General features: G+C 38.1%; 1 protein-coding gene across 5 annotated transcripts; it reads left to right on the top strand.

Moving 5' to 3' along the window:
- Position 1: 1 nt before the first annotated feature.
- Positions 2 to 19301, top strand: znf821 (zinc finger protein 821). 5 transcript variants are annotated; one of them, XM_030130867.1, is made up of 6 exons: positions 2 to 151; positions 9354 to 9485; positions 9627 to 9745; positions 11640 to 11738; positions 12302 to 12468; positions 15563 to 19301. In XM_030130867.1, the coding sequence occupies exons 1-6, from the start codon at positions 148 to 150 to the stop codon at positions 16551 to 16553; spliced, it is 1512 nt and encodes a 503-aa protein (XP_029986727.1). In that variant the 5' UTR covers positions 2 to 147; the 3' UTR covers positions 16554 to 19301. The 5 variants fall into 5 exon arrangements, with proteins under 5 accessions (XP_029986727.1, XP_029986729.1, XP_029986728.1 ...); XM_030130869.1 differs by lacking the exon at positions 2 to 151 and adding an exon at positions 2406 to 2663; XM_030130868.1 differs by lacking the exon at positions 2 to 151 and adding an exon at positions 2682 to 2940.
- The last annotated feature ends 4633 nt before the right edge of the window (positions 19302 to 23934 follow it).

The following is a 23934-nucleotide window of genomic DNA, read 5'->3' as shown; positions in this document are numbered from 1 at the left end:
AGGTTTGTGAAAGGAGCGCGGACTGGCTCCTACGGGCTTAAGTTTGACATCAGCGCACAGTAACGTTAGCTTGTACTGGAGGACTCCTTCACTGTGTGTACCTCTCCTACCGACTTCCACCTGATATGCCACTGGTCACTGGAAGACATGGGTAATTGGCGAATTACGTTTTGATCACGATAAGAGAGGTGGCGCTTTTATTCTCTGGTTAATCCGGGTTATCATTCGCTAGGTGCTGTCTAGCTAGTTAGCCACTTCTTTTTCATCGTTCTTGCTTTGACTATAAAGGGCTAACGAGAGGTTTGTTAACGTTAGCAGGCTAGCTAACAGTGACGCTCTCTAATTGAAAGAATTATGCATTTTTAACATTATAAACGTGCGGGTTTAAAATATCTAATATCTCAAATGTGGTTTTGTTAAATTCAGTTCAACGACAGAACGAGATTATTTTGTTGAGATGGCATATTTTCTCTTAACCTAGCGGATGAATACAATTTTACCCTATCGATGTCGTGCTGCGGTCCGTTTACTCGTGGCAGTCAGTGATGACGACTACCATGTAATGCTATGACATTAGCGGTTCAGAGCGTTACAGCGCCACTTAGAGGCGTCATTAAGGTAGGCAATCAACAATTAATATTTTGGGACTAAACTACTTGTTTAAGATTAGAAAAAGGATTTGGTCAGATTTAGTCTGAGTGTTCATACTGTTATTTAACGGTTTATAAAACATGCCCGGCTTTGGTTGTTATTAAGACGTTTATAGTGATTAAAAAAATGTTTCAGGTTGATATGTAGTCCATTTGGGGTAGTTTTTACTTATTTATTTGTTTATTTTTGGGAGATGACAGATCATTTGTTTGTAAAGTTATATCTTAAGTTTGCTCCATGTTAAATACTGAGGGTTCAAAGCTATGTGAAAGTAAACAAAGAGATATTTGAAGAAAAAAAAAAACTTGTAAAAGTTTCTCTGCAAAGTGTGTTCATGCAGAATTTAGGGATTCTTTTAAATTGGCCTCTGATTCTTGTTGTTTTCAGACTTTTGAACAGAAGTATTGCTTTTTTTTAACATCAGGCTTTCATCGGAGTATATGATTCAGTCCACACCAATATTCACATACATATTGACCTATCAGCATAGAGCCTTATCGGAGTGAACAAACAACACTCACATCAATAATCATTCATCAGTTTCACTTACAAGACACGATTCCAGCCTCTCAAACTACAGTGATACCAAGCGAAGTAGACTCAGAATACAAATTTCAACAGAAGTGAGAAGACATTAATTTGTATGCACTCAGAAGTGAATAAAAAATGTTGCAGTATCTTTCCAGTTTATTGGGTAATCCACATTATGTGTTGGCAGCAGTTTTCATGTTAACAGTGCAAATATTTTGTGTAATTTGGGTCAACTGACCAGTGAAACAAGTTTTCTGTGGAGGGCTAAATCCAATATACAATATAAATCCAAACTTCTGCACACAAAATCTTGTCTTATCTTTATATATTAGTTCATCACAGATTTACTAATTCTGTATGTAGTGTATATTAAGCTGTGAGTAACAAGTACAGCAGTACAGAAATATTTGTATATTAACAGTTTATGGCAACTTACTAACGTGTCAACACAGTTACACTGTATGTCCACTAGAGGGCAGTGAAGGTTTTTTCCCAGCTGTAAAATGAGGATTGATAAACCAGCATGAAATGTGTACTTTTAACCCTTAAAGACCCAAACAGCCATTAGCGACCAAAAGCATCCACTGATGTAAAATGTTTAGGCCTAATAACTACTGATCCGCTAATCCTATCAATACATGTAAATAATTGAGGTAAAATGCAGTTTCTCAGCTTTTTGGGGTCATCAGATATGACCCATTTGGATGTTCAGCGGCTCAGTAGTGAACGTGAAAACCCCATCATTTTGGAATTGCTTGTTTTTACATTTAGGTATTGATGTTTTGACTGAAAACGTCACCTTTTCCTCATTTTTCTTTGTTTTGACATAATAACCTTTGAATTTACTCTATGTTTTTATGAACATCTACATGAGTTACACTGACAAATGCAAAATATAATCATAATAAATGGTGATAAATCACATAAGAAAGGGTAAATAGAGAGAATTTCATTTGGGAATAGCCACAAACGTACCACTGGGTCTTCATGGGTTAATGCTGAAAACAATAGTATAGTTGCAGATCAGGCACAAATGTCAGGATGTAACTGCAGCTGGACAAATAGTAGTAGTGTGTATTTAATGGCTTGAAATCTTTACAACTTACAGAAATTGTTTTTGTGACAGCTTTCTGGTATATTTTTTTGTTTACTGATGTCACTGCAGTTTTTAAAACTAACCAAATGTGTAAATGACTTAATGTGGTGGAACTTACCTAATTACATTTTTTAGATCAGTGTGGATTTTGTGCTGCAGATAATTTGAATTAATATTATCATATTACTTGGAGGTACTGCAATCCTTCACCTTTTCCACACGACTTGAACGCAGCGTAGTGTCTAAGCATAACCTCCCCAGCGTCCCTGTATATCCCACAATCCTGTGCGGTATGGCTTCAGTTCTTTTGCGTTAGAGATCAGCTGAGCCTCGCATCGCTGCAGTGAGTACACGGGCGCCAGCGGCTCGGGATCGGGGCTGCTCGGTGAGTCTGGTCGCTTTGGACATCGTTAAAACAAACCCACGATCGACCGAAATGAGGGATTTTTAACGGCAGCAAGCATGTGACGATTCATGTATGTTTGGATTTTTTTTTTATTTTTTTTAATTCCTGGAGGGTCCGGACTGTGCTACTCGACTGGACGGCTGATCCCATTTTCCCTTATTTTGTTCATTATCTGTCCCCTTATTGCTCTGCTCACAGTGAGAGTGGGATCTGAATGCGGAATACACCTGGACTGGTCTCAGGGTAACTATCCGGGGTGAGGAGGAGATTTCAGTTTTTACCGGGAGTGGACAGTAATATGTCCAGGCGGAAACAAACCAACCCCTTCAAAGTTAACTGTAGGTATTTCAGGTATTTTCTGATACTACGCAAATTGGGAGGAGCTAGTCATTATTAAGATTATATTATTTTTTGCTTAACGGGACAGTTGATGAATAATGATACTTTAGCTACTGGTTTGAACTGTGTTTCAGGTCCCCTTCTCATTATCATCATTATTATTATTGATAGCATTAAGTTAGCAGTAAATAAAATTCACCTATTTTCTAAATGTATCAGTTTGGATTTTTTATTAGTTTTTAGGTTTGGTTTACCACTTTGTGTGACAACAGTTGACATTTTACCACAGTCTGTTGTAGATATGTCACTTTCATTTTGGTTGTTGGTTTATTAGTATATGGTAGCGAGACTTTGACTCATAGTATTGGGTCATTTATCCAGTAGCTGTGTGTTTTCCTAGTAGTTTTATTGCAGCCCTGACCTGCATGTGGCTGACTGTGTCTCTTGGTTTTTGTTTTAGTGTGTCATGTTTGTTAGGTTTTTTTTTTTTTTTTTTTTTTTTTTTTTTTTTTAGATTCTTTTAGAAATGTGTATCTGAGTCATGTAAAGGAAGCAGACCCCATCATGTCTTGCATATTGGTTGACAACTGTCAAAGGGGAGAAGCCCTGTGGATCTGTGCAGTGTCAGTTTACTTTTTTGACATCTCAGTTTCAGTGCAAGTGTGAGAGGAAAGATAACACATTCAGCAAAATTAAACAACACACTGGCTTTTCACAACATGTGCTTCTAGCCTGTACATTAAGACAACTGTACAATTCAAACTTAATATTCACTTTTACTTTTTTATACAGTGATATTTGTATTGTTTCTTCCTGTACTAAAGTAATTAATTGGACAGATTTTATTCATTAACTTCTGATAAAGTGAGTCTGGTCATCTTGCACACAGTTTTGCAGTCTACCATCAGTGGGTGTGCATAATTAATTCCATTCAATACCTATATTAATAAAACATTGGCATAGTATATTGTTGTTTGACTTAATGGGAAACGGGGAGAGCCCTGCTGTGATTTATATCTGGTGGGCTTCCCTGTGTGGTATGTTTTGGCCTTCTGATCTCTGGATGCACTTGTTGGTGCACACACCATGCTGACCACCCAGGTCACATCTCAATCCATACACAAGGGGATTGCTTAGTATAATCTACTAAACTTACATATGCCAAAGGCCTCCTTTCTAAACATAGTTTGTTTAAACTGGTGTTGAAATACATCTTGCACTTGTAAATGCAGTAATCCCTACAAGCTAATGAGATCATTTCCAGTTCTGTAACACTTCTGCAAGTGTCCACAGGGAACTGAAAATGCACAGGAGGGCCTGACACAGTACAGTGTTGTCATACATAAATAAGCCGCTCAATAAAACACAGTTTGATGGACAAATCATTTTTCCCACTGTGTCACTGGAGTTCAGGTGCTATGTTTTTGTTTGTTGACTTTTCCTCTGGGTCGCTTTGAGAGTTCTACCTGTTTTTTCATGAGAGGTATGACTTGTGTACACTGTGCTGCCCCCCCACACACCCCCACACCCCACCCCAGAGAGGGTCAGACCAGACAGACAGACTGACAGACCAGACAGGCAGGGAGACAGTCTGACAGGCAGGCGGGCTGACACACTCGCACACAAAAACACAGAGGGAATTCCAGACAATAATACAACAGTGCTATCTGTCTCGTCATTTGTGTCCCTCCTTAAGTTTAATATAACACAGCAAGAAGACAACTGGAACATATAAAGTAATTCAGAGTCTGAGCCTATTTTCTTGAGAAAAGTACATGTGGCATTCATGTTGACAGTGCTGGTTAGTTTGACAAATGTGCTTTTGTAGTTTTCTACATCAGAGGAAACGAGTACTATTTTTAACCAAAAGTATGTAGACGAGATGAGAACAGTGCTTACAGGTGTGTTTAAAACAAAATATAATAAATACATCCAAACGGGGAAAAAAACTTCCATTTCATCTAGTGTAATAAGTTTCAAGATTTTCATGCTGTAATTTGAGTTTTGTATTTGCATACATTTTCATCATTTGGCCTTGGTTCAAAGAACTGGAACATGTGAAATACCAATGTTACATGGGTGTACCCCTGTGTTTATTATTTTTTAATCAGAAGCCAAATATTATATCTGAGTTTTAGTTTGGCTTTCAGAAACCCAACTAAGCAGAGAAATCTACAGAAAGGGGGGAAAAAAGTAATAACCCTCAAAATACTGAATCACTTTACTGTCTTCTGTGTAATGTAAGGTCATCAGTTAAAGTGAAGATTGATCAGATGTCTGGTCCGCTGTCATGCTTCTCCTGTATGTGGATGGAAGACAGGGGGCCCCAGCACTTCCTGCAGATTCAGACAGTGTTGTGTGTCTGTCTGCATGTGTGTGTTTTGGAGGGGACGGTGGCTGAAAAAGGGGAAGGAGGGGGCTTTGAATTCAACAGGACCCCCATTGCTTGGTGTTTGAGTAGAGTTTTGGCATTCTGTCTTTTGTCTGTTTTGTTTTGCGCGGGCCCCCCACCACCACCCACCACCTCCCCCATCCCCTCCTCTCTCCTTCTTCTGTGTCTGTTGGCTGATGAGTTTGTCTCTTTGTCTGGATTCAGTCAGACACTGCGTCACCTCCTGCCTACAGACACACAGACTCGGAGATAACATCACAGTGGCAGAGACTGAGGGAGGGAGGGAGGGGAGGGAGCGAGCGAGGAGAGACAGATGTACAGACAGAGCCTAGCAGTGGGGGGATGGGTATCTCTCACACATCAATCATTGGCTATGTGCCGTGAAGCCAGCTTGTTGTAGTAGTTCATAGTTCAATACTTGGACCCTCTACCACTGTGAGTGAAAGCTTGGGTTTGTTTGGGAGAAGAACCCGAACTGTGTTCACACACCAACTTGTCACAGTAGCAAAACAGTAGAATGACAAACCTCAATATTATGTGCCTGTTTTCCTCTGACACAGAAAGAGAGAGAGAGTGTGCGCGCAATACCTCAGGATTGTGACAAGAGCTGTAATTACTTCTGTCAGTCTCAGGTAACTGAAGTCAGGATCTTTCCTCATCTGTGATCTGTGTTAATGGAGAGGAAGTGCACATGGGAAGAAAATTAGATTTTAAGCAATCATTCATTTGAGCTATCTTAAGAGGGACATTATGTAGTGCTTTCTACTAAACTCTCTCAAGTGCTGGCAGTCAAATATAGGTTTACAGGGTTAAGTGTAATTATTAGAAAAAGTGGAGGGTTTTTATTCCAATCCTGGAACTAACAGGGCTAAACAATGAATGGCATCACACAAGGAGTTAAATGTGCACATATGGGCTGTCATGGTGTGAAGCTTCATCCTCCCCCTCAGAGCCGATGGTATAGATATGGAAGTAGTCAGAGCTCCATACAAGCAGGGAGGACAGAGGGCGAGCCAGGCTGTTCAGTGTGTGGGTGGTACTGAGAGAGAAACACACTGAGCAGCAAGGCAGCGAGCTAGAGGAAAAGAGTGCAGGCTGCTTCCCCCGTGGGACTGCAGCATGGCTGTGGAACAGAGCTAGCATGTATCTGTGAGTGTACGTGTGTGAAAAGTGGGGGTTGGGATGCAAATGAAGTTAATGTGTGCATATATGTCAGTGAGCTTGCCTTGCCATTTGCTCACTTAGCCTATATTATTGCGAGTCTGCTTTGAATAGGTCACATGAGCGAAAGTTTCAGACTTCTGGAGGTCAGTGTCTTGAGTACATCCTCCAAGTCTCTGGATAGAGTAGCTACATGTTCTGCATTTTATGGGAGTTTCATGTTGTCAGAGTAATGTATTTATCATCTTTATTGTTCAATGCCTGTGAACTAAATGGAAAAATGTTCTGACTTTCAAAGTAGTAATGTGTGTTAGTTTGAATGGAGTTTAGGCAATTACCATGAAGCAAAAATGCCTAAATCACAATTATTTCTTCCTCTAGAGACCTTTTTTGTTTATCAAATATTTAAAATGCTTATTTATTGCAATTTATTCATTGTGAACATGTTTCTCCAGTAATTGCCTACCAGCGGTTCTTTTCTAATGCTTGAAATTATTTTTTAACAAATAATTACAGTATAACACCCTCATGAATGCTGCTCTGTTGTTTTTGTTCTTATTGCACATGCACACCACATAGTTTTACAAAGGAAATTATTTTTTTAATCACATTTTATCTTGTGTTCATGTTAACTGAAAATCCCCATAATGCAGAAAAGTATAGATTTAATTTTTGGGCCTTATAAATCAGCTTGGACAAAGTCTGAACACAGTTTTTCTTTCCCTCAAAACAAATTTTTTTTTTTTTTTTTTTACTAAAAATAAAATCAGAATCTTCTGGCCTAAGCGACTGCACTGGTTTTTACCCCTTGGCCAACTTCGGGCCGAAGGGGTATTGTAATCGTTTTGTCATCTGTCCGTCCGTCTGTCTGTCCGTCTGCCTGTCCATTCAACAACATAATCACATTATCTGAAGAATGCATTGACGTATCTGCACCAAATTTACACAAAGACAATCTAATGTAAATTATAGGGCAGTAACTCTCAACAGAATCTTACTCTATATTTTGGTGAGGGGTAGACTATTAAAAGTGTGCCGAATGTTATGTTCTGTTTTTCTGCAGATGCTGTAGATGCAGATTCTATGTCTCTATGAAGATAAAGAACTATACTGCACTTCAGTTTTGTTTTATTTCCATCTTTACATTTTATAAATCAAAATATGTCACCGTCGAATACAAATAAAACAAATAGTGAAATTATTTTCAAATATAGATTTTGGGGTTAAATCCATCTTCACTGTTGGAGGGCTGAAGAGGCGTCTGTCTTTGTGTACACATCTTATGTTCTGCTTGTGGTATATCTGAAATTAATATTAAAAAAAAGTATGGAAGTTACCATATAAAAACAGTCTCTTCATGTGATGTAATAGATGTAGATGTTCCTCCAGTGACTGGCTCCACAGTTTGTTGTGCAACTTCAGCTAAACTGAACTTCTAATTTGCAGTATTTTGTCTGACCTTTTTAACTACAAGTGTGAAGCTTTCAGACACATTTTAATAACCAAAGCCATAGATTGGAGTTGACAGGCCTGTCTTTAACAAAGAGTGAATGAGAGTCCTTTTCAAGTATCATAAATAAGTCCAAGAAAAAACATTTTCACTGTTTTGTGGCATTATGCATATAGCTTCAGTTCATTCTAGCTGTTGAAATGGGGCTTGAACTTTACACTAACACATATGTGATTAAAGTGTTTACCCAAAAAAACCTCATTCTTCACCGTTTTGCAGACTCTAGCACTGCTTAATTCTGCCAGCCTTACTGCTGGTGTTTTATTGTTCACTGATTCATCATCAGGTGCTACTCTTTATTACCTCCACCAAGGAGGTTATGTTTTTGCCAGGGTTTGTTTGTTTGTCTGTCTGTCTGTCTGTCTGTCTGTTTATCTGTCCGTTAGTGTGCAACATAACTCAAAAAGTTATGGACAGATTTTGATGAAATTTTCAGGGTTTGTTGGAAATGGGATAAGGAAGAAATGATTAAATTTTGGTGGTGATCGGGGGTGGGGGGGCCCCCGGGGGTGCGCAGACCAGAAAATTTCATCAAAATCTGTCCATAACTTTTTGAGTTATGTTGCACACTAACGGACAGACAAACAGACAGACAGACAAACAAACCCTGGCAAAGACATAACCTCCTTGGCGTGGGGGGGCCCACGGGGGGGGCCACTGATCAGCCTTGGCGGAGGTCTGTGCTCTCCGAGTGCTTCTAGTTTGTTTGTTTGTTTGTCTGTCTGTTTGTCTGTCTGTTAGTGTGCAACATAACTCAAAAAGTTATGGACAGATTTTGATGAAATTTTCAGGGTTTGTTGGAAATGGGATAAGGAAGAAATGATTAAATTTTGGTGGTGATCGGGGGTGGGGGGGCCCACGGGGGGGCCCATTTCCAACAAACCCTGAAAATCTCATCAAAATCTGTCCATAACTTTTTGAGTTATGTTGCACACTAATGGACAGACAAACAGACAGACACAGACAAACAAACAAACAAACCCTGGCAAAAACATAACCTCCTTGGTGTGGGGGGGGCCCACAGGGGGGGCCACTGATCAGCCTTGGCGGAGGTCTGCGCTCTCCGAGTGCTTCTAGTTTATTTATTTTTTTCTAATTTAAATGCATATGTCAGAAACTAAAGAAACTTTCTCACAGTCCAGACTTCTTTCATTCAGGAAAGCCTGGGGATTTAGATTATATCTAAGTACATTAACAATAATAAAGCATTTCTATAAAGGAAATGACTGTTAAATTTCCACTGATACCACTCTCTTTGTTTCTCCAGGGCCATTCCACACTTCAGGCATGACAGGACTCCAGCACACTATTAACATGGATGGCAGAGACGAGTTCACCGAAGACAGTGAATGCTGCAGCAACAACTCCCAGGAGATCCAAGGGCAGGATAGCATCTCAGGTACAGAATGGAGTGACGGGACAGGGGAGGACCGGATGGACTCTGCAGGACATCCTTGGACTAAGGGGTGTTAGTGAGAGTAAGCCCTGCTCTGTGTTCTGTTGTCTGTCTGTATTGATAGGGCTGTGTTTGCCTCCATAGAAGACAGCGATAGTGACCTTGACAACCACGGTGAAGACTCATCCTCTAACGCCTCAGCTGACGACCACATGACCACCAAGAGAACGCAGTGCCGCCTACAAGGAGCGGGAGTCAAAGAGGTGAGAGGACAAAACACAAACCTGACAGACAATAAAACTGACTACACAGTAATGAAACAGGAAAATCCATTGGATTTCCAGCGCAGTTTGCATGCCCATGACAGATCAGGTACAAATATACTTGATCTCAAATGAGATGTTTATAAATGGAGCTAGGCAATAACAGTTTTGAGTAAATATAACCAAAATTTCAGCTAGTGGAGGGGTATTCTTATTATATACACATATTTTCTTAAGGATGTATTCTTTAAGTGACTGGTCTTTATTTATCTAAACTGCAGAAGGTTTATTCTTTATTTACAAAGGTCTGAATTAGGGGTTGGCCTTTAATGCTTCACTGTTTAACATGTTTTAGTGTGAAAAGTTAAAATACACAGTGTTAAGGGTTAAAATACTTAATAACCTTTTTCATATACTTTTATTATATCCACAATGACCATAATCACAATAAATATTAGAAAACTCTTAAGTTATATTCTCAGTTTTGTTAGACTTGTCTTACTTATTGTATGTTATCTTTAAGCTACAGGACTGAGAGGAAGTTACTACAAAGTTAAATTATTGACAATCTGATCTCCAATGCTTCACTTAATAGCAGTTTTCTCATATGAACTCTGGACACTTGACAGGAAGTACTCCTTTGCTTTTCATATACAGGGTCAAACATGACAAAGAAAGTTCTGCTTGTTAATGGGAACTCATGTTTGTTGGTAGATGAGAAAGTTTTCTGTGATGGTGATATGCTTTGGTTTTTATATTGATACTGCATGTTGTTAGATGCATCTACTGTATTGATCACAATATCGATATAGTAATCAGGGTGGTTTTACCTTAAAGTAAGAACAAACCATAAGAAAACAAACAAAATTTGTTGATTAGTGCAAGACTGGAAAAAAACAAGCTGTATGCAGAAATATCACTGCCACTAAAAATTAGAATCTATTATACTTTGTGCACTGCCTTCTATTACTGACTCATCTTTGATTAAATGTGTTCCACTTAAAACCTGTGGAAATGTGGGTTGGTTCACTAGATGGCACCAAGATTACAAGAATCCTGAACTAAACAGGTTTAAGAACCAGAACTAATAGACTAAGAACTAACAGAGATAAAGCGTACATCACATGTGTAATGATTGAAAAGTTTGAACCATTTGTTGAACCAAATCTCATCTAGTAGTTGTGCTTCAAATGTAATGTGTCTGAATATTATGAACATGTCATTTTACAGGGTTAAGTCTAAAACACCGACCATGTCCATCTGACAAACTGGATTCACAACTGATGTGGTGCTCCTGAGTAAAATAACAGGTCATTTGCCTGAATTACTATATGTGGCAACAGGAGTGGGAGTGTTGTTATCTTTATATCTGACATTTACAGTATTTCCTTCTTATCAGATCAAGTGGCAGAAACAGACACAAAAATCACTTGCACATTAATGGACAGGACAGAACAGTCTTGGTAGCAGCCAATATGTTTTGTGCTGAGACCGTCTGTTTGAAAACATTCTGTGCTTCAGCTTGTGAGTCACATCTGTGACAGCAAACGGCATCATGTCACTGTAAGTGAGTCACTGGGGCTTGTGAGAATTTTGCTCATTCACTCTGTAAACGTATCATTAGAAACCAAATGTGCTTCAGCTAGAAACATGAAGTGAGTTCTGACCCCATAAAGGTGTAATAAGAAACACTAGTGATGTGCCTTTAGCCTTTAGTAATGGCTCTTAAATTTCAGAGGTCAGGCTGAATAAGCATGTTCAACATATTTGCATCCTTGCTTGTGCACAGCTGTAAAAAGTTTGAAATGTAATTTTATTCTCATAAACTGATGTAACTAAATGTTCATTGAGTAACATGTAATGATGTAGGTCTTCTTTAATTGGTTTTCTTCAGGAGAGTGACGAGGGGGTAGATCACTGCAGCAGCTTTGTTTGTCCTCTGTGCACGCTGGATTTCAGCAGCCCTGAGAAGCTCATTTCCCATGTCTACCAGGTGAGGAAAACTTATGTCTCACCTGTCCTGAAAACCAAACAGTTTCAGCCCCTTCATTAAAGTCAGAGTCTATAAAGGTAGTGGCAGGTCATCACCTTTAAAGCCTAAGTCTAAGTAGCTTTTAGCATATGTACTACAGTGAAAGGTGCAGGACAAGGGAGCTGTTAACCTGTATGATCCAATATAGTGCTTATGGAGTCATGTAACTACACAGGACTATTACATTGACTGTAATGTTAAATTGTGTTAATTACTACTTTCATATAATTTATCTGTGCTGCAGTAAATACGAAATAACTTAAGTGTCACATTTTTGATTAGGAAAAGATGCTATCATGGCCTGGATAGAAAATAGCATAACTTATGATACAGAAATGGGTTCCATCATATTAAATCTTTCTTTGTAAAGTCCTTTTAAAAATGAATTACTTGTCTTTTATGCACAGACCCATCTACAACCAAACATCAGATTAGTTTTCTTTCAATATTGCACTGGGTGGAGTATTTGAAGAATCGCTTTTTTTCTGGGGTTTTTTCTCATCATGTTTTGCTGTCTTTAACAGCACACAACTATGATGAGCAACACCAAGAGCTATGTGTGCCCAGTGTGTGGGCGAGCCCTGAGTTCGCCTGGCTCGCTTGGAAGGCATCTTCTCATCCACTCTGAGGACCGCCTCTCCAACTGCGCTGTCTGTGGTGCACGCTTTACAGACACCAACAACTTCAACAGGTTTGCCTCATTTACATTCACAGAGTTTAAAGGCACACTTAATATTCTACTTAATATTCTGTTATCAGTTTAATGTGGACTTACAAAATAGTAGATCCCAAATTACTCTTAAGTTTGGTGAATTAAGAATCTTTATTTGTAAGTATGTATTTTACATGTGGACATGCAACACACATTGAGAATGATATGACACATTGAGAATGACCCTCTGCATTTAACCCATCACTGGCTGAACATGTAGGAACATACAACACACTACAGACTTGGGGATGTCATGTCAGGCACCCAGGGAGCAAATGAAGATTTAGATGCATGTTGTGGAGTCTTGAGGTCCATCCACAATATTAGTGCTAGGGTTACCTATATAAAAGATATAATCTAGCATCATTTTGGACCATTTTTATAATCATATATGTGTAAGGAAAATAGAAAATGGATGGAAAAGCATCCAAGACATTCAAAAACAAACCTGGCTGAAGTTGACTGGGATTGTCTCCAATCAGTAGGTGTAAGAAAAGTTATGATGTTAGTTTTGGAGGTCTATACATTAGGTAGGTTCTAGTCAACATGTTTTGCACTGAAGCCTTATTGGTCAGGGAGAACTCTGGACTCAACTGGATATGGTTCAATTAAATCAGCATATAGTAGACCTGATCAGCAGGTCTACTATATGCTACCAACAGATACAGGTTTAAGAGGCATTCTCTGGACATGTTTAAAGCACATTCAGAACATGTGTGTCAGTCAGGGTTTTAATGTGGTTAAATGTACTTGGTCTCCTACCTGCTTTTATTTATTTATATGTATATATGTATATATATATATATATATATATATATATATATATATATATATATATATATATGTATATGTGTGTGTATATATATATATATATATATATATATATGTGTGTGTGTATATATATATATATATATATATATATATATATATGTGTGTGTATATATATATATATATATATATATATATATATGTGTGTGTATATATATATATATATATATATATATATATATATATATATATATATATATATGTGTGTGTATATATATATATATATATGTGTGTGTGTGTATGTATATATATATATATATATATATATGTATATATATATATATATATATATATATATATATATATATGTGTGTGTATATATATATATATATATATATATGTATATATATATATATATATGTATGTATGTATGTATGTATGTGTGTGTGTGTGTGTGTATATATGTGTGTGTGTGTGTGTGTACATACACACACACACTAGGGCTGTCAAAATGAAGGCCTTAACATGGATTAATCAATCATTGCAACTGATCTGAATAAAAATTTTAATGCAATTAATCCATCTGCAGCACAGAATGACTCTGAACGTCTTTGCCAATGCATTTTGGGCAGTTTGTCCAACTAGAGTTATCGTTGTGCATGCGCAAATGGGCATTTGATCCTGTAGTGACAGGCAGAACCAACCCATAAAGATGGATGGAAATATGAGTACAAAAAAACCCCAAGATGGAACAGTTGTTTCAAGTTGTTTTGTTGAAACTGTTGAAGGTGTTTAATAATCATGTTAAGTGCGTATATATTACCTTCTTTCTTGAGTCTATTTGCTCATGCAAAATGAAACGTGATTAATATAGATTAAAAATGAATGATATGATTAATTATGATAAATTCAAATTAATCCATAGCAACCCTGTGATTAATCTGATTAAAAATTTTAATCATTTGACAGCACTAACATATATATATATATATATATATATATATATATATATATATATATATATATATATATATATATATATATATATATATATATATATATACACACACAAGACAACAGGATGGATGCCCAAGAGAAAAGCTCATATTTTTGGTCAGTGAAACCCAACTACTTTTAAACATTAAGAAAACTTGTTGCATATGAGCAAGTATCACAATGCCAGTGTTTTCCAGGAGTGAAATGGATGTTGTGTTTCCACTTCGTCAAACAAGTCCCTCTACAGAAATTCCATTAAAATCATGATCTGCATAAAATCATAAAAACAGGATATATTAGGCCAATAGTGATTTTCATCACAAATGTAAACAGCTAAGCAGATTCATACATTAAGGCTCAGTCCTGTATTAGATAAATATTAATATATGTTGAAAACCTTCAAAAATTAATGACTAATAGTAGCTGATTTTCATTGTTCATTTTCATTCATTTCAAACAATTTAAAGAGTACTGACATTATAAAGAGAGAAATGATTGTAAATAAACCCATGTAATTCCTCATGGAAAAGCAAAAACTGTCAGCAGAGAGGCAAGGATATCTTTTAAATATATGTAGGTCACAGTTTTTGAATAGGAATTGTATATCAAAGTGTTTTTCACATCCACATTTAAGTGAAAAATATCACAGGAATGCACACAGGGCTGCACTGTTCATTTTAAGGAACAGAAGTGAAAAATGTATCTTTTGTATTGTACATTCAGTGACAAAAGACTGAGTGCACTGCAAGTGTGAGATTAAGCAGGTTGCAGAACATGAGGGATGAATAAAATTAGTGCAGCAACGACTGATTCAATGGAAATAAACTTGCATGTTGCTAAGCAACTACCATTGCATTTAGATTTAAACAGAATTGAAAGGTCAGGACACGTAGTAGATGAAATATAAGAAACCACAATGTTTTCCAACTGAAGCAGAGAAAAAATGAAAATTATTATGCTATATTATTCACATAATATGGGTATTGGTTAATTAAAAGTCTTTCCTTTCTGTTCAGTGCATCAGTAAACCTGTGATATTTGTTGTCTCGACTTACACACACACAGATGTTCTGTGTGATGTTTTTGACTGTTCTAAACTGTTGTCTTGCTAATCACAGGCCTCATGACACAGTGACTAATTCAGTTCTAAAACAAATAATTGAGGAAATGAGCTGTTATTCTCTGCTCTGACACTTATTAAAATAGAAACATGTGGGTTTAGTTATTAGAAAGAAGCAAATGTGTCAAGGCTCACTTCTAGAAAACCCTCCAAATATAAACTGAAGCTGCTAAATGTATTTTTTCACAGGGAGAAGCTGAAAGATGTTCTGGACATGAGCAGGATGGAGGTCAGCAGTGGGAGGGACTCGTGCTCGCTGTCCCTGTCCAGCAGTCCGATGTCTAGCCCGGGCCCAGGTTCTCGCTCCTGCCACGGACCCGGACCCAGTCCCAGCCCCAGTTCATGCCAGGGTCCTCGGCTGTGTCAAGCCCCTGACCCTGACCCAAGCTTATGTCAAGCCCAGCGTTCTTGTCAGGGACCAGGACACATCTCTAGCCAGTGTCAAGGGCCCAGACCATGTCATGGCCAAGGTCCTGGATCCGGTCCTTGTTCAGGCCCAGGACCATGCACAGGCTCTGACCAAGGACCTTCCTTTCCCTCCCTGCCTGACAGTCTGCTCTCTGAAGGGCCATCACTCACATCTATCCCTGATGCTCTTAACTCCTCCTCCTCAGGCCTTCCTCCCATCCCTGACATCCTCAGCCCTATGCCGGTCTATCCAGCAGGAGTGCTGCTGGTTTGCAACAGCTGCGTGGCCTATCAGCAGCTAGTCGAGGCCCAGTCGCCAATGAGAAAATGGGCATTACGTAGGAAGAATGAACCGTTGGAGGCGCGTCTGCAACGTCTTGAACGGGAACGTACAGCAAAGAAGAATAAGCGGGCGTGTGAGACGGAAGAAGAACGGGAACTGAGGAGGCTGCGGGACCGTGAGGCCAAGCGCATGCAGAGGATGCAGGAAAGTGAGGAGCAGCGGGCTCGTAGGCTGCAGAGAGACAGGGAGGCCATGAGGCTGAAGAGAGCCAACGAGACACCAGAGAAGAGGCAAGCCAGACTGATCCGCGAGAGGGAGGCAAAGAGGATCAAACGGCGGCTGGAGAAGATCGACCCGGCTCTGAGGACACAGATCGAGCACGATCCTGCTGCTATGGCTGCCCTCACAGCAGATATGAGTCTCTTCCAGTTCCCCTGCCCGATGCCGGTCCCTTCCATTGATAATGGTCTGTTCATGAAGCTACCCTAATGGAACCAGACCACCAGGGGGAAACCATCTGGCTTCTAGCATCATTAACCTCTGCACTCTGCCGTAAGCTGCCATGGTCACAGTGAACCATTCCTAGCCGGTTTACATCCGGCTTTTTTCTGTGTCGAACAGCTTCACACATAAACTGCTTTGTTGAATACAGCAAAACCTACTTCAATTTCTAATTTATTACAGTTTAGAAAACCTTGGGAACAGGGTTGAGAATGTCTCGTATTGTATGGATGATGACATATAAGCATGTTGTAAAGAGATTTATCTGTTCGCCAGCGGACCAGCAGAGTTAACACACTTCATTCTAGTAGGAGCAGTTCTACTTCCTTTGAGGAGAAAAATGTTTTGCACATGGACCTTCAGTGATGAGCGGGGACTTTGTAGCCACAGCCCCCTCCTTTCTGGTCCACTCCACCAGCCCAGTGATTCGGGTTTACTGGTAGCTGCACCTCTTCAAGCTGCCAACATGGATCCCTGGGAAGTTCATATTCAGTCAAACTACTACCTCAGCCGGCGCCGTGGTGGCGTCCTCTGTCCTGTGGCTTACTGCGTTCCAACTCCAAGCTTCCAGACCTCTATGTACTGTACACTCCCACAGAGGATGCAGGTTGTTTTCCACAGTTTATTTGCATTTATCACTGAGGCACTTTGATAGGACAAAAACATTCAAAACAGCATTTAATATACATATACACCTTTGTCACATGTACTCCCCAGGTTTAATTCTGATGTTTCCACTGAATGTTTCGTCCTGTTAAACATGCCTGGTGTTAAGCAACATTCCTCGTCACCTTATGAGTTGTACAACTTAGTGTTTTCGCCTCTTTTTGCCAATATCTGAGTTTCTTTTCCTTTCCTCACATTGTTACACTCAGAATATTTTTGCCAATGTCTTTTCATTTGTATTTTCTGTTACAGAGCTTTTCTTTGGCTCACCAAACTCAGTGTGCGCTGCTGTTACTGTACTGTACTGTACAATACATTAGTTACCTCTTATATATTGTGGGTTTATCATATCGAGGGATATTGTGTTAAAGTGTTCCATCAGTGATCACAGTGAAACAGTTTGTAATATTTTATCTGTTGACAACAGCATTTGTCACATTACTTGAATTCTGCTAAAATATTTTTTTTCTTAATGTTAATTAAAACATTTTAGGATGTTATTATTGTAAGCTTCATGCAATTTCTGTAGCATTCACATGCTTTGTAAGGCTGCAGTATCTTTTAAATATGTAAACTGTAACACTTAACTAGGAGTTATTGAGTTTCCTGTGTCAGCAGAATGAATGAAACATATTTAATGATTCATGTAGTTTGACACAGAAAAGTTTTTAACTTTTTTTTTTTTTTTTTTTTGTCCCTATCCGTTATTGAGCACTGGGGCTATTTTCATGAAACAAACAGCACATACTGGGAGAGATTTTATTAATCTATATTCATTAACCTCATTCCAGCACATAATTATGCAATATGACGTGAATATATTTTTCTTGTGAAAATGTTTTTTGTTGTTTTGTTACTGTCAGTGGTATAAACTTGTTTTAATGTTTCAATCAGAGGCCATGTTTGGGATTGCCCTTTTTTCTTGATAAATTTTCTGCCTGTAAGGTTACCTCCATTTTCTTCTTGAATTCATGTCTCCAGATGCAAACATTTACAATGTCAAATGACCAGATCCTTAATATCAGATATAGGAACACATTCTGGTTCTGTTTGAGTCACTCCTAGATGACAGATGCTTCATCTGGCTGTTTGCTACAGAAATCAAACCTTTTTTTTTTATCATTAGAGGCTTTTCTAGGAGTGCATCAAACCTCTATGCAACAGATGAGTTATTTATTCCAAGGAAATTAGTTCACTTTTCACTGAAACTATGCAGAATGCAACTTTAATTTAAATTAATGTCAGTATAAAGAGTTTAGCTTCTCAGGCAATTTAACTCAGTGAGCAGGCTCAGAGCCTAGATACAACACCCTGGTCCATAAAACTCATTCAAAGGCCGATGTGATCTGAACAGTTGAAGGCAGTTGTGTGGCTTTGCTGGAGACTCTTTGTCGTCCAAGATGTTTTCTCTTCCTAGTTGAGCACATGAAAGGAACAGGGTCTCACTGCCATCCTATTCATGACATACTGTACCAAGGGCAGATCAGTGTTCTCGACTGGCTTCAGGTGTCATTTCTTTCTCTTCTCTTAGACTATGAATACTGGGTATTCTCAGAGGTTGTTCTTTGAAATTGCTGTGATTTCCCCCTTTGTCCTACAGTGGAATGATGCAACAGAAATATTATTGCAAAGGAAGTACCACAAACTCTGAAGTTATTGATGGTCTTTATGAGCAGTACCTTCAGTTTGGATTAGGTAAGCACTGCATGTTGTAAAACTGCACTTGTCCTAGAATGGTTCAATATTGAGCTTGTGTTCTACTGTTAGTTTATGCCTGCCTGTTTTTTACAGTTTAATCTAAAGAAAAATGTTGTTTAAAAACATTGGCCTTTTTATTAATTCTATCAGGATTTTCTCTCTATGTCCATGTTTACAAAAGAAGTCTCTGAACAAGGCCAAATGAATGAACTAAACTGCTAATGAGAACATTCATGCTAACTAAATATCAGTGTGTTCTGACTGGATGGGATTTGGGGAGCCATCCTCCGTTACTCCATTAGCAGATGTACAGACCATGATGAATCCTGGTAAAGAATGTGGAAATAAACATTGACTTTACTATAATACTGATGTCCTATCCTGTGTCTTTTTCTTCCATCTGCTCTTATTACCCTCGGCCCTCGCCTCAGGGTATTGTCATCAGTTCATCGTCCGTCTGTCCGTCCGTATGTGCAAAAACTCTGGCGTGGACTGAAGGCAGAGGGTTTTCAAGTGTGGGCACATTATGTTCTTTTACATGTGACTACGACAAGAAACGGACTCCACCGCCGGGTTCATGAGTTATCTTCACCTGACATTCAACAGTAGGTCTCAGGAATATGAATAACTGGGACTGTCCATGTTCTTCCACTTATCCAGGTCCAGAACATCTGCTCCAGCTCCTCTACAGTGTCAAACATACGGCCCGCGGACCAAAACTGGCCCGGTAAAATCAGGTCAAAATCTGATCAGGTGTTGTGTCAAGGTATGTATCCCCACTCAGTATTGTTTCCCCTGGCCACGGGAGCATAATTATGACTTTTTATCTCATGATTTTGACATTTTTATTTCATTATGACCTTTTTATCTCATCCTTATGACTTTTTATCTCATAATTTGACTTTATCTCATGACCTTTTTATCTCATCATTATGACTTTTTTTCATAATTGGACTTTATCTCATGACCTTTTTATCATAATTTTGACTTTTTATCTCATTATGACTTTTTATCTCATAATTGGACTTTATCTCATGACCTTTTTATCTCATAATTTTGACTTTTTATCTCATAATTTGACTTTATCTCATGACCTTTTTATCTCATAATTTTGACTTTTTATCTCATCATTATGACTTTTTATCTCATCATTATGACTTTTTACCTCCGCCAAGGAGGTTATGTTTTTGCCAGGGTTTGTTTGTTTGTTTGTTTGTCTGTTGTCTGTCCGTTAGTGTGCAACATAACTCAAAAAGTTATGGACAGATTTGGATGAAATTTTCAGGGTTTGTTGGAAATGGGATAAGGAAGAAATGATTAAATTTTGGTGGTGATCGGGGGTGGGGGGGCCCACGGGGGGGGGGGCCACTGATCAGCCTTGGCGGAGGTCTGCGCTCTCCGAGTGCTTCTAGTTATCTCATAATTTGACTTTATCTCATGACCTTTTTATCTCATAATTTTGACTTTTTATCTCATCATTATGACTTTTTTATCTCATAATTTGACTTTATCTCATGACCTTTTTATCTCATAATTTTGACTTTGTATCTCATCGTTATGACTTTGTATCTCATAATTTTGGCTTCCATACAAAAGAAGCCACTGAAAAAAAAATCCCCACGGTGAGTGATAATTATGACATAAAAAGTCTAAATTATGCTCCCACAGCCAGGGAAAACAATTATGAACAGGGATGCATACCTTGGCACAACACCTGCCCATGGGATGAATTTGTGAAATGTAAAAATGGCATTTAGATATTAAGAGTCAAAGATGTTGAAGTCCTTCTAGTTCAGGGGCCACATACAGCTCAATTCAAGCAGATCAGACCACTAAAATACTATTCTAATAACCTATAAATAATGACAACTCCAAATTTTACTTTTAGTGTAAAAAAGTAAATTTACATGAAAATGTTAACTATCCTGTCACAAAAAATGTGTATAAGCTGAACAAATATGAACAACCTCAATTGTCTTGAGTGCAATTTTAACAATATTTTGCCTGTTACTACATCTTTTGTGATTTGTAGATCCATTGTGATCTGTAAGTTGTAAATGATACGCTGAGGCATAATGTTAAAATTTCACTTATTTTTCTTGAGAAATTTCAGGATGTTCATGTTATTCACATTTTTTTTAAAGCATAGTTTGCAGATGTAAACATTTTCATAATGTAATTGTACTTTTTTCACTCTAGAACATGGAAACGTTTGGAGTTATTATTTATAGGTTATAATTTTACTGATCTGACCCACTTCAGATCTTATTGGGCTGTATGTGGCCCCTGAACTAAAACCACTTTAACACCCCTGTTCTAAACCATATAATATCTCAGTGTGTCCTGGGTCTGACACAGGGTCACCTTCCAGCTAGACATGTCCAAAGCACCTCCATTACATTTATTATTCTACATTAATTAGTTATCAGAGCTGAAGATATTGAGATTTTCTTTGGAAGTGAAAAGGATGGACAGGATTTGGACCAAGTACATCAGAGATAGGTGTTTTGGGGACAAAGTGAGAGGCCAGAGTGAGATGGTTGGATGATGAAGATGGAGGCAAAGAGGAAGATGAGCAGATGTTAACCCCACAAACATAATAAAAATGTGCAGCTTTTAACATAATAATCCCACAAATGTAATAACAGCCACCTACCACAAATGTAATACCTCATTTTCCCACAGTGTGCTCCTACCCTCTCCATTGTTTTCATAATCATATCCAGACATTTTATTTACATGGTCCAAACATAGGCTTCTATTCTACTTAATAAGAACAAATAATATCCAGTTTATACTGAAGCTTTTATAACTAGAAGCACTCGGAGAGCACAGACCTCCACCAAGGCTGATCAGTGGCCCCCCCCCCGTGGGCCCCCCCACGCCAAGGAGGTTATGTTTTTGCCAGGGTTTGTTTGTCTGTCTGTCTGTTTGTCTGTCCGTTAGTGTGCAACATAACTCAAAAAGTTATGGACAGATTTTGATGAAATTTTCTGGTCTGCACCCCCCCCCGTGGGCCCCCCCCACCCCCGATCACCACCAAAATTTAATAATTTCTTCCTTATCCCATTTCCAACAAACCCTGAAAATGTCATCAAAATCTGTCCATAACTTTTTGAGTAATGTTGCACACTAACGGACAGACAAACAGACAGACAGACAAACAAACCCTGGCAAAAACATAACCTCCTTGGCGGAGGTAATAAAACTTTTACAACATTTTTGCCCATTCTGTTTAGTTCCTCCACTTGTATTTGTAAAGAAACACCTATTAATCTGGAATTAGTACCATGTGGTGTAACTGCAACATTTGATCATTCTAAAAAGGCAAGTATCCAAAGGACAAGAGTAAATGGGAAGAAAAAGAAGGATGAATGAATATTCATGCGTGCATGACTTAGATATATGTGATGTACTAGTTTATTACATTTGTGGGAAGTTATTAAAATTTTGGAAACTGAAGATTTTTACCGTCCCACAAACGTAATAAATCCCCACAAAAATAATTATAATGTTTGTGGGAAAGTTATTACATTTGTGGGATTATTACGTTAAAAGCTGCTAATTGTTCTTAGGTTTGTGGGGTTAACAGGAGACATGACGATGTGGTGAAGGAGGACACGCAGGTGAAGATGCAGGAGAGACAGGGGCAGATGGAAGCAGGTTCTTCGTTAATTACTTAACTCTTGGCATCAAAAAATTACTTGTTTTGACCTTAAAATCACCTCAGTAATTCTGTCATATAATGTGATGTCAGTAATAATAATGTCAGTAATTCTTGATTGAAGCTCTAATAAGATCTCTTTATTACAAAGCATGGTTCATATCAGCAGATTCTTCTTCTTTTAAATAGCAAACTCAACATGTTTGTTTTTCAGAAGTCATCGTAGCTGCACACCTACTGCAAATCTCATTATATTGATTGAACTTCAGCTTTGAACTCCTGACTCCAGTTACCTCTTTTTATTATTTGCCTGTGGGTTCACTTGCTTTTTCCAGCAGCGCTGCAAGTGTTTAATAAAGACATGAAGTATAAGTTTGTTTGGTATTAGGTTAAGCACATTGTATTTGCGACGTCAGATCACATTTTAAGACCGATTCAAGCAGAAAACTAGAAAATGTTAAAGAGATTCACATGATTTTTTTTTTTGCCTTGTATGATGTAAATTCTATTGTTGGTGCTTGTCTGACTAAACTGGTGAACCAAAGAGCTTGTAAATGGTGTGCAGTTGAAAAACAGCACACATGCTACTTAACCCCTCCTGGATCATGGCGAGGGTAGATAAAAGGATTGATGGTTAGTATTAATGCATCCATTGAGGTTAAGGAGGAATTTTTCAAGCCTTAATCAGGATCAGCATTCAGTTAAGTCACATATCTCACAGCTATAGAACAATACATCATGGTGGAAAAGCATTATGTCCTCACCTTCGCAAAATTCAGGTGAATGTGTACCTTCACTGCTGACCTTAAGAGAATTAACAGGCAAGGAAGAGGTTCTTTAATATGAATCATATGTAAATAGGTTAAACACACTTTAAACTATGAATTAACCCTTTCATGCATGAATTATGAGAACCATAATTAAGATTTTTTTTTTTCCTGAGTGTTTTTATTCTTCTTTAGGCATGGAAAAAAAAGTGATTGAATTTTATTAACTTATTTTTCATGGAGTTACAAAAATGTCCACTCAGCTGGACATCATGCATTTAATTTAAGAAGCAAAGAAACATGAATTTATTGATATACTGTGTGAAAACTATGAAATAAAAACGTTTTCAATGCTGCTAGTCTGATGTTTTCCCACATTTTAACATACTCTAACACTAATTATTACTCACTTCATGGAGATGATATGCAAAAAAAAACCCAAAATTAAAAAAACAAAAACCTGTTAATTACAGTCTAATCACAATTACCTTTTTTTTTTTTTTTTTCACACTCAAACATGTTAGTGCAGATCACATTCATCTAGAACAGCAAAGTTACAGTAATGGTATGAATG

This window comes from Sphaeramia orbicularis, chromosome 3 (genome assembly GCF_902148855.1).
Source record: "Sphaeramia orbicularis chromosome 3, fSphaOr1.1, whole genome shotgun sequence".
NCBI lineage: Eukaryota > Metazoa > Chordata > Actinopteri > Kurtiformes > Apogonidae > Sphaeramia > Sphaeramia orbicularis.
This window is presented reverse-complemented; position numbering and strand designations above follow the sequence as displayed.

Bases quoted from the DNA above. Each gene is read 5' to 3' on its own strand.
- znf821 (XM_030130866.1), top strand. From the start codon at position 2,983: ATGTCCAGGCGGAAACAAACCAACCCCTTCAAAGTTAACT. The intron at 9,486-9,626 runs GTACAGAATGGA...TTGCCTCCATAG, and splicing joins AGGGCAGGATAGCATCTCAG to AAGACAGCGATAGTGACCTT. The intron at 11,739-12,301 runs GTGAGGAAAACT...TGTCTTTAACAG, and splicing joins TCATTTCCCATGTCTACCAG to CACACAACTATGATGAGCAA.